General features: G+C 44.2%; 3 protein-coding genes across 3 annotated transcripts in view; 2 read left to right on the top strand and 1 right to left on the bottom strand.

The window, feature by feature from the left end:
* Positions 1-7,641: 7,641 nt before the first annotated feature.
* Positions 7,642-9,030, top strand: LOC119323490 (30S ribosomal protein S21, chloroplastic-like). The gene is made up of 2 exons (XM_037597160.1): positions 7,642-8,049; positions 8,637-9,030. Exons 1-2 carry the CDS (start codon positions 7,730-7,732, stop codon positions 8,743-8,745), a joined length of 429 nt encoding a protein of 142 aa, XP_037453057.1. The 5' UTR covers positions 7,642-7,729; the 3' UTR covers positions 8,746-9,030.
* A 964-nt stretch (positions 9,031-9,994) lies between these two features.
* Positions 9,995-10,911, top strand: LOC119324961. The gene has a single exon (XM_037598721.1). It carries the CDS (start codon positions 10,244-10,246, stop codon positions 10,580-10,582), a length of 339 nt encoding a protein of 112 aa, XP_037454618.1. The 5' UTR covers positions 9,995-10,243; the 3' UTR covers positions 10,583-10,911.
* A 415-nt stretch (positions 10,912-11,326) lies between these two features.
* LOC119324313 (subtilisin-like protease SBT3.9) overlaps positions 11,327-13,540 on the bottom strand; it is a 7,021-nt gene continuing 4,807 nt past the window's right edge. Inside the window, exons 6-10 of the mRNA XM_037598098.1 lie at positions 12,863-12,930; positions 12,492-12,758; positions 12,287-12,404; positions 12,042-12,213; positions 11,327-11,961 (exon numbers count right to left, since the gene is read on the bottom strand). Coding sequence (XP_037453995.1) covers positions 11,423-11,961; positions 12,042-12,213; positions 12,287-12,404; positions 12,492-12,758; positions 12,863-12,930 — 1,164 coding nt within the window. The 3' untranslated portion in view covers positions 11,327-11,422. The remainder of the gene's footprint in view (positions 11,962-12,041; positions 12,214-12,286; positions 12,405-12,491; positions 12,759-12,862; positions 12,931-13,540) is intronic.

Below are 13,540 nucleotides of genomic sequence, written 5' to 3' on the forward strand. Positions count from 1 at the left end.
CCGCTCCGCCGAGCGGTAGTACCGCTCTCAGCGATAGTACCGCTCCATAGAGCGGTAGTACCGCTCGCGGGCTTCGGCTGTAGTACCACAGTAGTACCGCGCCTACTTCCGCCTCGATTCGAGACGATGTTTTCTCGTGTTGGGTTTTGCGGTACTAGTAGTGGCAGTAGAAGCGGTAGTACCGCTCCGAGCGGTAGTACCGCTCCTCTCCCGCGGTAGTACCGCTCTGGGGCCAGTGGCCTGACTCCCTCTTCAGCGCGGTAGTACCGCCAGGAAGGGAGCGGTAGTACCGCTCTCAGCGGTAGTCCCGCCCTTCCCCAGCGGTAGTACCGCCCTGTGCGGGGCTGCTAAGTGGGGTAATGGTTGGATGTGCTCCGACACTATAAAAGGGGGTCTTCTTCTTCCTAGTTGACCTACCTCTTTTCCCCAAAGCTCCATTGTTGCTCAAAGCTCCATTTTCGCCCGATCTCTCTCCCTAGCCAATCAAACTTGTTGAGTTGCTCGGGATTGGTTGAGAAGGCCCAGATCTACACTTCCACCAAGAGAGATTTGATTCCCCCCACTTATCCCTTGCGGATCTTGTTACTCTTGGGTGTTGAGCATCCTAGACGGTTGAGGTCACCTCGAAGCCATACTCCATTGTGGTGAAGCTTCGTGTTGTTGTTGTTGTTGTTGGGAGCCTCCGATTGTTGTGGAGATAGCCCCAACCTTGCTTGTAAAGGTTCGGTCGCCGCCTTCAAGGGCACCAATAGTGGAATCATGGCATTTCGCATTGTGTGAGGGCGTGAGGAGAATACGGTGGCCCTAGTGGCTTCTTGGGGAGCATTGTGCCTCCACACCGCTCCAACGGAGACGTACTTCCCTTTAAAAGGAAGGAACTCCGGTAACACATCCTCGTCTCCACCGGCTCCACTCTTGGTTATCTCGTCTACTTTTGCAAGTCTACTTGTTTACATCCTTTGCTTACTTGTGTGCTAGCTGTCGTTGCATCATATAAGTTGCTCACTTAGTTGCACATCTAGACAACCTATTTTGTTGCAAAGTTTAATTTGGTAAAGAAAAGCTTAAAAATTGTTAGTTGCCTATTCACCCCCCCTCTAGTCAACCATATCGATCCTTTCAAAAGGTGGTAATGTTAGAGTAATGCTAGTTGGGTAATTATGAAATTGAGAAATACTTGTGTTGAAGTTGGCAAGTCCCATAGCATGCACGTATGGTAAAAGTTGTGTGACAAATTTGTTGCATGGGGTGCTCTTTTAATTGTCTTCCTTATGAGTGGAGGTCGGGATCGCACGATGGTTAACTCCTACCAACCCTTCCCCTAGGAGCATGCGTAGTAGTACTTTGCTTCGAGGGCAAGTAGACTTTTGCAATAAGTATGTGAGTTCTTTATGACTAATGTGAGTCCATGGATTATACGCACTCTCACCCTTCCACCATTGCTAGCCTCTATTATACCGTGCAACTTTCGCCGGTATCATGCACCCACCATTTACCTTCCTCAAAACAGCCACCATACCTACCTATTATGGCATTTCCATAGCCATTCCGAGATATATTGCCTTGCAACTTTCCACCGTTCCGTTTATTATGACACGCCCCATCATTGTCATATTGCTCTTTGCATGATCATGTAGTTGACATCGTATTTGTGGCAAGGCCACCTTCATAATTTTTCATACATGTCACTCTTGATTCATTGCATATCCCGGTACACCGCCGGAGGCATTCACGTAGAGTCATATTTTGTTCTAAGTATTGAGTTGTAAATCAATAAAAGTGTGATGATCTTCATTATTAGAGCATTGTCCCAAGTGAGGAAAGTATGATGAAGACTATGATTCCCCCACAAGTCGGGATGAGACTTTGGACTTTATAAAAAATAAAAGAGGCCAAAGAAACCCAAATGAAGAAAAAGAAGAAAAAAAGAGGCCAAAGAAGCCCACCAAATAAAAAAATGAGAGAAAAGAGAGAAGGGACAATGTTACTATCTTTTTTCCACACTTGTGCTTCAAAGTAGCACCATGATCTTCATAATAGAGAGTCTTATGTTGTCACTTTCATATACTAGTGGGAATTTTTCATTATAGAACTTGGCTTGTATATTCCAATGATGGGCTTCCTCAAAATGCCCTAGGTCTACGTGAGCAAGCAAGTTGGATGCACACCCACTTAGTTTTCTTTTGTTGAGCTTTCATATATTTATAGCTCTAGTGCATTCGTTGCATGGCAATTCCTACTCACTCACATTGACATCTATTAATGGGCATCTCCATAGCCCGTTGATACGCCTAGTTGATGTGAGACTATCTTCTCCCTTTTTGCCTTCACAACCACCACCCTATGCCACATATAGTGCTATGTCCATGGCTTGCGCTCATGTATTGCGTGAGAGTTGAAAAAGCTGAAGCACATTAAAAAGTATGAACCAATTGCTTGGCTGAAACCGGGGTTGTGCATGATGGGAGTATTTTGTGTAATGAAAATGAAGCATGGCCTAACTATATGATTTTGTAGGGATAAGCTTTCTTTGGCTATGCTATTTTGATAAGACATGATTACTTATTAGTATGCTTGAAGTATTACTATTTTTGTTTTATGTACTTTTATCTTGAATCATTTGGATCTGAACAATCATGCCACAATAAAGAAATTACATTGAGAATTATGCTAGGTAGCATTCCACATCAAAAATTCTGTTTTTATCATTTACCTACTCGAGGACGAGCAGGAATTAAGCTTGGGAATGCTTGGTACGTCACCAACATATCTATAATTTTTGATTGTTCCATGCTATTATATTACCCGCTTTGGATGTTTATGGGCTTTACTTTACACTTTTATATCATTTTTGGGACTAACCTACTAACCAGAGGCCCAAACCGAATTGCTATTTTTTGCCTATTTCAGTGTTTCGAGAAAAGGAATATCAAACAGAGTCCAAACGGAATGAAACCTTCGAGAGCGATCTTTTTGGAACAAACGCAATCCAGAAGACTTGGAGTGGACGTCAAGAAGCAGCCAAGGCGGCCACAAGGCAGGAGGGCGCGTCCTAGGGGGGTAGGCACGCCCCCCACCCTCGTGGGCCCCTTGTGGCTCCCCTGACCTACCTCCTTTGCCTATATATATCCACGTACCCTGAAAACATCCAGGAGAACCACGAAAATCTATTTTCATCGCCGCAACCTTCTGTATCCACGAGATACCATCTTGGAGCCTTCGCCGGCGCTCCGCCGGAGGGGGAATCGACCACGGAGGGCCTCTACATCATCTCCAAGGCCTCTTCGATGAGTTGTGAGTAGTTTACCACCGACCTTCGGGTCCATATTATTAGCTAGATGGCTTCTTCTCTCTCTTTGAATCTCAATACAAAGTTCTCCTCGATCTTCTTGGAGATCTATTCGACGTAATTCTTTTTGCGGTGTGTTTGTCAAGATCCGATGAATTATGGGTTTATGATCAAGTTTATCTATGAGAAATAATTGAATCTTCTCTGAATTCATTTATGTGTGATTGGTTATCTTTGCAAGTCTCTTCGAATTATCAGTTTGGTTTGGCCTACTAGATTGATCTTTCTTGCAATGGGAGAAGTGCTTAGCTTTGGGTTCAATCTTGCGGTGTCCTTTCCCAGTGACAGCAAGGGCAGCAAGGCACGTATTGTATTGTTGCCACCGAGGATAAAAAGATGGGGTTTATATCATATTGCTTGAGTTTATCCCTCTACATCATGTCATCTTTCTTAATGCGTTACTCTGTTCTTATGAACTTAATACTCTAGATGCACGCAGGAGTCGGTCGATGTGTGGAGTAATAGTAGTAGATGCAGAATCATTTCGATCTACTTGTTGCGGACATGATGCCTATATACATGATCATGCCTAGATATTCTTATAACTATGCACTTTTCTATCAATTGCTCGACAATAATTTGTTCACCCACCATAATACTTATGCTATCTTGAGAGAAGCCACTAGTGAAACCTATGGCCCCCGGGTCTATCTTTTATCATATAAGTTTCTGATCTACTTTTATTTTGCATCTTTTACTTTCCAATCTATATCAAAAAATACCAAAACTATTTATCATATCTTATTATCTCTATCAAATCTCACTGTTGCAAGTTTCCGTGAAGGGATTAACAACCCCTTTATCACGTTGGTTGCAAGGTTCTTGTTTGTTTGTGTAGGTGCGTGGGACTTTTGAGGAGCCTCCTACTAGATTGATACCTTGGTTCTAAAAAACTGAGGGAAATACTTACGCTACTTTGCTGCATCACCCTTTCCTCTTCAAGGGAAAACCCACGCAGTGCTCAAGAGGTAGCAATGTGCATTACCGAGAGGGCCCAGAGATACCTCTCCGAAACACGGAGTGACAAATCCTAATCTCGATCTATGCCAACCCAACAAACACCATCGGAGACACCTGTAGAGCATCTTTATAATCACCCAGTTACATTGTGATGTTTGATAGCACACTAAGTGTTCCTTCGGTATTCGGGAGTTGCATAATCTCATACTCATAGGAACATGTATAAGTTATGAAGAAAGCGATAGCAACAAACTAAACGATCACAGTGCTAAGCTAACGGATAGGTCATGTCAATCACATCATTCTCTAATGATGTGACCCCGTTCATCAAATGACAACTCATGTCAATGGCTAGGAAACTTAACCATCTTTGATCAACGAGCTAGTCAAGTTGAGGCATACTAGTGACACTCTGTTTGTCTATGTATTCACACATGTACTAAGTTTCTGGTTAATACAATTCTAGCATGAATAATAAATATTTATCATGATATAAGGAAATATAAATAACAACTTTATTATTGCCTCTAGGGCATATTTCCTTCAAGGGGGGCAGGGGGTTGCCGCCCCGGGCCCCCAAAATGTAGTGCCCTTGCCGTATATGTTGGTAGGCTGGCTATGGCCCAAATTTTTCCGGTGATCAGAGAAAGAATTGTATGGGCTGGCGGGCTCAAATTCACGCAGCACGAGCAGGTCGCAGTCAATGTGGTACGGACGCAGCGATCCCTCCCTTCCTTTGTTCACATCCAAAAAAGGAGTGATTCATGTAAAAAAGGAGTGATCAATCTCCTTCCTGTTCCATCACGTAGCGATTCCCAACGGCTGCCGATGCTTCCTCTGTTCGTGACAGCGCGCTCGGCGCTCCTTTTCCCTTGTCTCCTAAATCCTAGTTTCCTTCCTAATTTAGATCGCCAGTTCCCCGCGATTTCAATTCCCCGTGGACCCAACGCTCCATCGGCAGCAACCCGCTTTGCTCGCCGTTCATCACCAATTCGACCATCCAAGGTATAACTTATATTCATATTGCGGTTCTTGCAGTCCCTATGATGTACCAGACTCTGCCCACTATAAACATCAAACCGAGGCTTGATTATCCGAACCTAGAACCAGGTGGTAGCATATACATTATGCTAGACACATGCTAGTGGGGAATCTAGTCCCCCTAAGAACACGCTAGCTCAATTGTTGACTTCATCATCTCCTTACTCTTTGTTACTCATTTACTTTCTCACCCACTTTTACTTGCTTTTCACCCATTTTGCTATAAAAAGCTTTCACAATCGCTTTGCTTCAAGCCTTAGCTAACCTACAAGCACATTCTATAAGTCCATATTTTGTGCTCCCTGTGGGATCGATACTCTTACTTCAAAGAAGTTACAACTCAACCGTATGCACTTGCGGGTTATCACACGCCACTGCCGAGGTTCTCTCCATGGTCTACATATCGGGGAGAACCCCATCAACGCCGATGACAATGGTCTGGGGGATGACCTCTTCTTGTTCCCTCTACCATGACTCCTACATGCATGCTCCAACTCTACCCACTTTGCCCGTTTCTACATCACAATGGGGTGAACGTACAAGCCCAATTGTGGCACGCCAAGAAGGTGACGAGCTCTCACATGGCGAACACGAGGACCGAGCTCATTGAGTAGAGCTTTTCTAAGCCTATACCTGATGCTAGGGTGAGGTGCGCTGCCATGGCTTGCAGGTGGCACCCCATGGCCCGATCCTTGGAACATGAGCTGTAAATGGTGCAATGGGAGGCGGCGTCTAAGAAGAACCTAGATATGGCCCGGTGGATGCGCGCGAACTACACGTGGCCGAGCAACAGTGAGCCGATAGTAACAACGCAGGATGCAACGATGAGGAATGCCCGATAGGAGCTTTGGAGGAATGGGAACACGAGAGAGACGACGCTGATGAGAAGAGTGTTAGCTTGCATTACCATTACATCAACTAACCTTTTGATTTTATTCCATTGTATTTACAGTAACAACATAACTTCATTACTTCCGCGTTTGTGTTGCTGCCCCGAAAGCAAACATCTTATACATGTATATGTGTTTTTTCACCTTTTTCTTCTGAATCTTTAGTTAATCTAAACATTTTGCTCAATGCTAGCCTCTCCGACAACAAACTTGGCTATCTCAACACCACATATATTGGCGTTGGGAAAAAAATCTAGCTTTTCATGAAGAGAAATTATTTTACAATGTCAATACATGTTACATCTTTGTGCTGTTATAGCTCAACACCATAAGGTATTGGTGTTGAACCCAACACCAACCCCCTATTCATTGAGCTATGCCATTTCGGTGTGGTACTCTCCAACGTTAGCCCTATTAACACATTTTGCCCGTTTGGAGGACAGTCAAATTGAGTGCCGAAGAGACTGGTGTTGATCAAAAGAAATATACGGTTTTAAGGTTAAAAGGAACCTTATTTTTAGCTGAACTTTCGAAAAAGGGTTAGAAATTGGACATGGAGCATCTGCACCCGAGCTCAAATGCTCCATGATGAATGGTATTTAAAAAAAATAGTAAAAAAAACTATTTTTGTGTTAAACTTTGTCAAATATTTTTTATGCTTGCAAAAATTCATCATGAAATGAAATTCGTGGAAGTCATGGCAGAAAAACAAAGTTGATGGTCCAAAAATGATAGTTTTGCAAACATTTTGGAGTGCTGATTTTTTTCATGACTTCCATGAATGTCATTTCGTGCTGAAATTTGTTATGAATAGAAATCATTTGTCAAAGTTTTCCATTTGTTTTTTTTACTATTTTTTTCTATTTTATTGTTCATTAGGGTGCTATGAGCTCGGGATCAGAATAGGACTTTCGAGAGAAATTCTTACTCGCTCGATCTTCCGGTTATTGTTTTTAGGAGCAACAAGCACCCATAGAATTTTACCAGAGAAATAATATGTGGTGGTTTAGTCGAACGCGGGTATGAGTAAGCAACATGAGGAAGAATATAGCGAAGGATCTAATTTTACAAAATTTAGTCTCTCTTTCGCGAATGCTCAAAATTTAGTTGTTAACAGTTCAAGAAATAGGAAATTGTAATTTTAGTTCCATGTGTCTATTGTTATTTATCCCAAAAAGGAATACAACATTTTACTTTAGCACTCCCTCCGTCCTATAATGTAAAACGTCCTACATTATGAGACCATAATGTAAAACGTCCTACATTATGGACGGAGGGAATACCAATTTTTCAATGTTTGAATTCTTCTTAGAATAGAATTAATAGAAATGAATATTCCAAAGAGGAAAAAAGATGTCACTTCCCTCCAAAACTAAGAAATAAATAAGGGGATAAGCCAAGCCTCACCTCCTTCCTTCCCCAGCCTCATCCAAAACAACTCAAAGAGAGCGCAGCAACCGTCAGAGCCGACTAGTCGAAGGCCACAGCCATGGCCGCCCCTACCGGCACTTCCATGCTAAGGGCCCTGCTCCAGCTTCCCCTGGCTCCGTTCTCGGGGAAGAGCTCCGCGCCTTCGGCGGTCCACATGACCGCCCGCCGCGCGCCGACGCCCGTGCTGGCCGCCAAGGGCTACAACGTGCAGATCGTGGTGGACGAGAACGAGGGGGAGGACTCCATCTTCCGGCGCTTCCGGCGGGAGGTGATGAAGGCCGGCCTGCTCCAGGAGATCAAGCGCCGCCGGCGGCACGAGAACACCAAGGACAAGAAGATCCGCAAGGCCCGCGAGGCCGGCCGCCGCAACCGCCGCAGGTAAACCTCGCTGCACTTGACGCTGCCTTTCCTCGATGCTGTAGGAAGACTTGAGAATCTGAGACGTCCGAGCTTGGTTTCATGTCCGACGGTGGAAGGGGCCATTTCTTGGATGTTGGAAGTGGAACAGAAATGTGAAACGAATTCTGCAGGATTTGATTGATTTAGATTTTCTTTTTCCGGGGATTGATTTAGAATTTCATGGTGTTATAATGAAATGTTCAGACAGACAGTGTTTGTGGTGATGCCAAATAAGTGCAGCATGAGCTTGAACTCGTACAAATGTGATAGAAATTTACAGAAATAAGTTAGCAAAGTTCATTGAGCCGCTGCCTGCAGTGGTGGTAGCAGCACAGTTTTGTTGGTGGTTCGATATGGCCAAATCCAAATGGAATGACTGGATATCTTTGGGAACCACAGTACCATGAAATGAAAATTCAGATCGATTTGATTCTATAATTTTCAATTTTCTGACAGAGCATTACCACTCACAAATGTTCTTTATTGTGATGACCAAACTTCATTGACTAAAGCTTGCAAACTCTCTTTTACTAAATTTTATATGTGCATGTCTTTTTTTTTTGCAGGCGTATGATGGATGATCGTAGGTTCCCCGAAGATGAGGGAGACTCAGAGGCTGTGAGAACCCGCCGCGACGAGGACAACGACAACTGGGAGGTTAGCGGTATTCTGTGAATGGAATGATGACGGAATTCATAACAACTTTAGATGCACAGCTCTGGCAATTCGAGATCTTCTTTTGCCTGCATGGCACAAACTATATGAGTCACCAGCCGCCCTTTCCAGTTCAATTGTACTATTTAATTGTACCAAATGTTAGCTAATGCAATCTCCATTCCGTATACTTCTGTACTACTACTTTTTTTTTTACTTCAAGATTCGGCACATGTTGCGAATGCAAAGCATATACTATTTATCAGATCGTTCAAGTTGACGAGTAAGAGCCCTTTTTTTCTCAAAGGATTTTTGTAACTGCAGTTCATATGTTTTTTTTCTTCTATGGAGGCCCTTTGGATCAAAGCAATGCGAACATCGACAGTTTATGAATTGGTTTCTTACACCTCAATTTCAAGTGATTCCTAGCTAGCAAGAGGTTAGGCCTCATGAATCTCCTCTTGTTGGTGTCTTGCATGCACTTTCGCCCTCTTAACATCCAGAGTTGAGTAACATGTCTGCAAGTTGGGTGAATTGGGAAGTGGGGATTTTTCAATCCTACATTTTGCTGTTCTTTTGTTCCAAAGTATTGAATTCATGCTCTAGTCATTTCATCCAAAAGTCCGAAACGATAAAGATGCAGGCAAATTTCAAAGTAGGTTGCATAATTTTATTTATAACAGTGCGTTGGCAGAGTCTTGGACTCAAGACCTCTTAACTCCGATACCTTATTGAATTCATCCAAAAGTCTGAACGATAGAGAGAGGTGGACAATATATTTCAACACAAAAAATATGCAAACCCTGAACCCTTGAAAGTGAAAACATAGCAGTTTTGCATCATCTTCCCGCCGTGGTTGGCTCGTTTCGGTGCAAGTATTTGGGGCTAGCTACTGGTACGACCGTTGGTTCGATGGCTGCGCCCCAAAGTTGCCCCATCCCTGTTGTTTTTGTTTGGGAGACACAAACATATTTCAGGACAATCGTTGGATGAGATTATTTTGGAACTTGAGGAGTTGCCCCATCCCTGTTGTTTTTGTTTGGGAGACACAAACATATTTCAGGACAATCGTTGGATGAGATTATTTTGGAACTTGAGGAGTGCTCTCCATTAGGGCATCTGGAGTAGTCATGGGACTGCCTCGGCAGATGACTTGGCCTATAGGCTTCAATTCGAGGGGACGACCACGCCCTTCCTAGCGTGCGAAGACTGATCCAGAGTCTATTGCATGTTTCTGCAGAGAAACATCTGTGGTCCGTGGCATATTTTTGATCAGCTCCTGAACACCCGCTCCGAGCGCAACCGTGGGGACGGTGCCCAGCCACACACACCGAGCAACGCCCGCAACCGTCGTGCCTCCCGGCTAAATCCGGCACCCCATCGCCGCCTTTTAAAGCGCGCGCCGCCGCGCCTCTCGTCCCTCTCGCCTGACTCCAGCGAAAAGGAAAAGCTCCTGCACGTACCCCACGTTCGTGCCGCCTCCACACCACCCGCCGTCTACAGCATAACCAGCACGGTCATGGCGCGCGTGTCCCTGATGATGCTCGCCGCCGTGGTGCTCGCGTGCGCGCTGCTCGCCACCAGGCATGCGGACGCCGCCGGGGCCGGGGCCGGCGCGGCGGCCCCCGCCCCCGGCGGCTTCGCGTGCAACCCGCTCAAGGACAAGACGTGCAAGCTGGGGGAACCCAAGGCGCCGGAGGACACGGAGGAGGAGGGCGGGCTCGGCACGAAGCTGCCGTCCCTGACGTCGGTCCCCATCCCGGGCGGCGGCAAGGTCGACCGCGACGGCGATGGAGACACCGACGAGGACGACGAGCTGCCGTCGTTCGACACCCACATGACCATCCTCGGCCACTGAGAGGAGCCAAGCCTGACTTCTAGCGCATGGTTGTAGTATCTTCTTGCATTTGCGTTGCTTGTGTAGTTGTGTTGCTGCCCAGAAGAAACAGTCTGGCAAAAAAAAAAAGAAGAAGAAGAAAGAAACAGAAAAAGGAAAGAGATGAGAGAGCGAGCGTGTCACGATGATCCCCGCTAGCTGATGACGAAATTTGCCGGTTGCTCTTGTTTCTTGTTAATGTCGTTGAAGTTCAGATATTAGTTCTAAATTCTAGTTGATTTAGCCTCGTTTTGGTCTTCCTATTGTTGGCATTCAATAATGTTTGAGCTTGGTCTACAGACCTTTTTTTTTCCTCCGCCAAAACGTCCTCTCGTCCCCTCCGTCTTCTTTTCATGAAGTTGGAACCTAGTTGCATCTTCCGCGAGGAATTGTAGAAACTTGTATGCTTTCAACCAAAATTTGTACTATAATTTTGTTGTAACCTAGTTCAGTTTTGTACAAACTTGTCTGATTTTAATCAAAAGTCGCATACATTTGTTAGGTTTGAAGTTGTAGGTACAACTGTAGCTTTTTAGTTGAAATGCTAAAATTATGGAGGTGGTTATCACCGATCTGACAACCATAATCTCAGAGGATTCATCCGAGAGACCTCAAAGAGCAAGCCGGTCTCGGAGGATTCAGTTCGTGAATGAGCACTTAGACTAACTGAAAAGTAGAAAGATGTAGCAGTCTCTTCACAAACAAGAATTAAAATATAAGTAGTACATTTCCTAATGATGTATATATAGGGTCTTCAATGTTTTTTCAACAATTCATATGCGTTCAAGTGCATGAATAAGATATACACATAACTAGTTGAATTTATGATGTATCTCTCACAAAGTCTTGTACTACAGTTTGCACCGCAATAGGTATTCTCACTGAGTGGGTATTTTCATCCGACCATGTCAAACTCCCAAAGGTGTACCCACCTTGCACTCTCTTCCTTGCTGTGAACATCACCGTAAACATCATGCTTTTGCTACCACCTCTTGTAAAACTAATCATAGATGGCTCCACAGTTACGGTTACCCCTGCGGGAGCCTCAACCGTCACTCGGTAAGTTGCTTCAACTGACCCGACATTCATGACAATGCGCCGGACTGTGATATTGTCTTTGAGGTCTGGCATGGCGATTGATGGGAGGTTAAGATTGCTGATATAGGACTTACATTCGTCTAACAATTCATCGGTGCAATTTAAGAACTTGTTGTAATCTCTTCCATTCATGTCGTAAACCAAGCCGGGGTCACCGGCCTTATCTGGATCTATATGGCCACCACCAAAGTCGAATGGGTCAGCTAGTTTCCTCGGGACACCCTCTGCTTGGATCAGCACACCGAAATGATCGACCACGGAAGCTGCAACCATGCCACACACATAAGGTTTAGTCATACTACGATGTTTAGAAGAATTTCTTGCATCGTTCTCATGTGCATACCTGTGGTGATGATGGCAGACTTTATCATGGCAGGGGACCAATCCGGGTGAGCTGACTTAAGCAGTGCGACCACCGCGGATACATGCGGACACGCCATGGATGTCCCGGACATGAACACATAAGTGTTGCCCTTGGCTGCCAAGATGCTAACCCCGGGTGCAGCAACATCCGGCTGTTCATACGTAGGGATGTTTAACATCGTTTAACCTACTGTATAATGTTGTTTCATGTTATAAGGATGATACCTTAAGTATTCCTGGGAACGCGGCACTCGGGCCTCTTGATGAGAATGAGGCGATCATCGGCGACAACACTTGGTTCCCAATAACACTCATGGCAGGAGACACCTTCACCACTGGATTTCTATCAAGTCATATGCCAAATATGAACTTCTTACAAGGAAAAAAAAGCACGGCCCCTGTTTTGTTGGACAATGCGACATATACTCACTTTGTTTTATCCAAATATGCGAGAATTGTGTGCGCGATTTCGAAGTCCACCACTACACATGCCATGTTGCCTTTACACACGGTCAAGATGTCGAGGATGTTGGCATCATATTGTGCAAAGATGAGGCCCTTCGCACCGGCCTCCATTGTACGATTTATGACAATAGGAAGTGCTAGCCGAGGTGGTGTAATGGCCGCCTCTGCCGGTGCATAGCACAAAACAATTTTACCGGTGATGTTGCTTGACGCAAGCGACTGCATGCTACAGCTGCATAAAACAAATAAATTGAACACTGTTCATATTCATTGTGATTTTAGACAAAAAACAAAACGGGAAACCAAAATGTGTCAAGTGATGCTATATTTCATTACCTCCTCGCGTAAACAAGGGCCTTAAAGCCACTGATGTTCATAGATGCATTGTTGTGAAGCGATTGCCCCTGCATTTGAAGTCAAACAAGAAAGAGTTCATCTGAACCTGATTTAGTGTTAACTATGAGAGGAGATAGTGTCGAGGGAGGTCCTATACGGCGCTTTATGCGCCGGTTCGGGCATCTGGCGCTCACTGCTGCACCAGGTGGGCCGGTCTTAAAAAATGTTAACAAATTTGAAAAAGGTTGATCGATTTTGAAAAATAGTTCATCAATTTTGGAAAACCTTCATCAACGTTTTTAAAATTTTAATAAAATTTAGAAGTTCATTGATTTTGAAAAAAATCATCGATTTTCAACACAAAAATTACAAATTTTAAAAAAAATCATCGATTTTGAAAAATGTTCATCAATTCTGAAAAAAGTTCAAAATGTAAAAATTTCATTGATTTTGAAAAAATCATTAATTTTTTAAAAAAATCAGGGATTTAAGAAAAGAAAAACAAGAGCAGAAGATAAAAAAGCAAGATAAAAATAAAAAAGAAAAGGGAGAAGTGATCACAACTGGCGTCGTGGCCCAGGTGGTTGTTGTAGTTTATCAAGTACAAAGGAGATCCCGGGTTCAACTCATCGCGTGCAGGTTTTGCGGTTTTAATAGGAAAAAGAAAATGCTAAACGG

Source organism: Triticum dicoccoides, chromosome 6B, assembly GCF_002162155.2.
Source record: "Triticum dicoccoides isolate Atlit2015 ecotype Zavitan chromosome 6B, WEW_v2.0, whole genome shotgun sequence".
NCBI lineage: Eukaryota > Viridiplantae > Streptophyta > Magnoliopsida > Poales > Poaceae > Triticum > Triticum dicoccoides.

Coding starts and splice junctions, on each gene's coding strand:
- LOC119323490 (XM_037597160.1), top strand. CDS start 7,730: ATGGCCGCCCCTACCGGCACTTCCATGCTAAGGGCCCTGCTCCAGCTT. Junction 8,050..8,636: donor GGCCGCCGCAACCGCCGCAG/GTAAACCTCGCT, acceptor TTTTTTTTGCAG/GCGTATGATGGATGATCGTA.
- LOC119324961 (XM_037598721.1), top strand. CDS start 10,244: ATGGCGCGCGTGTCCCTGATGATGCTCGCCGCCGTGGTGCTCGCGTGC.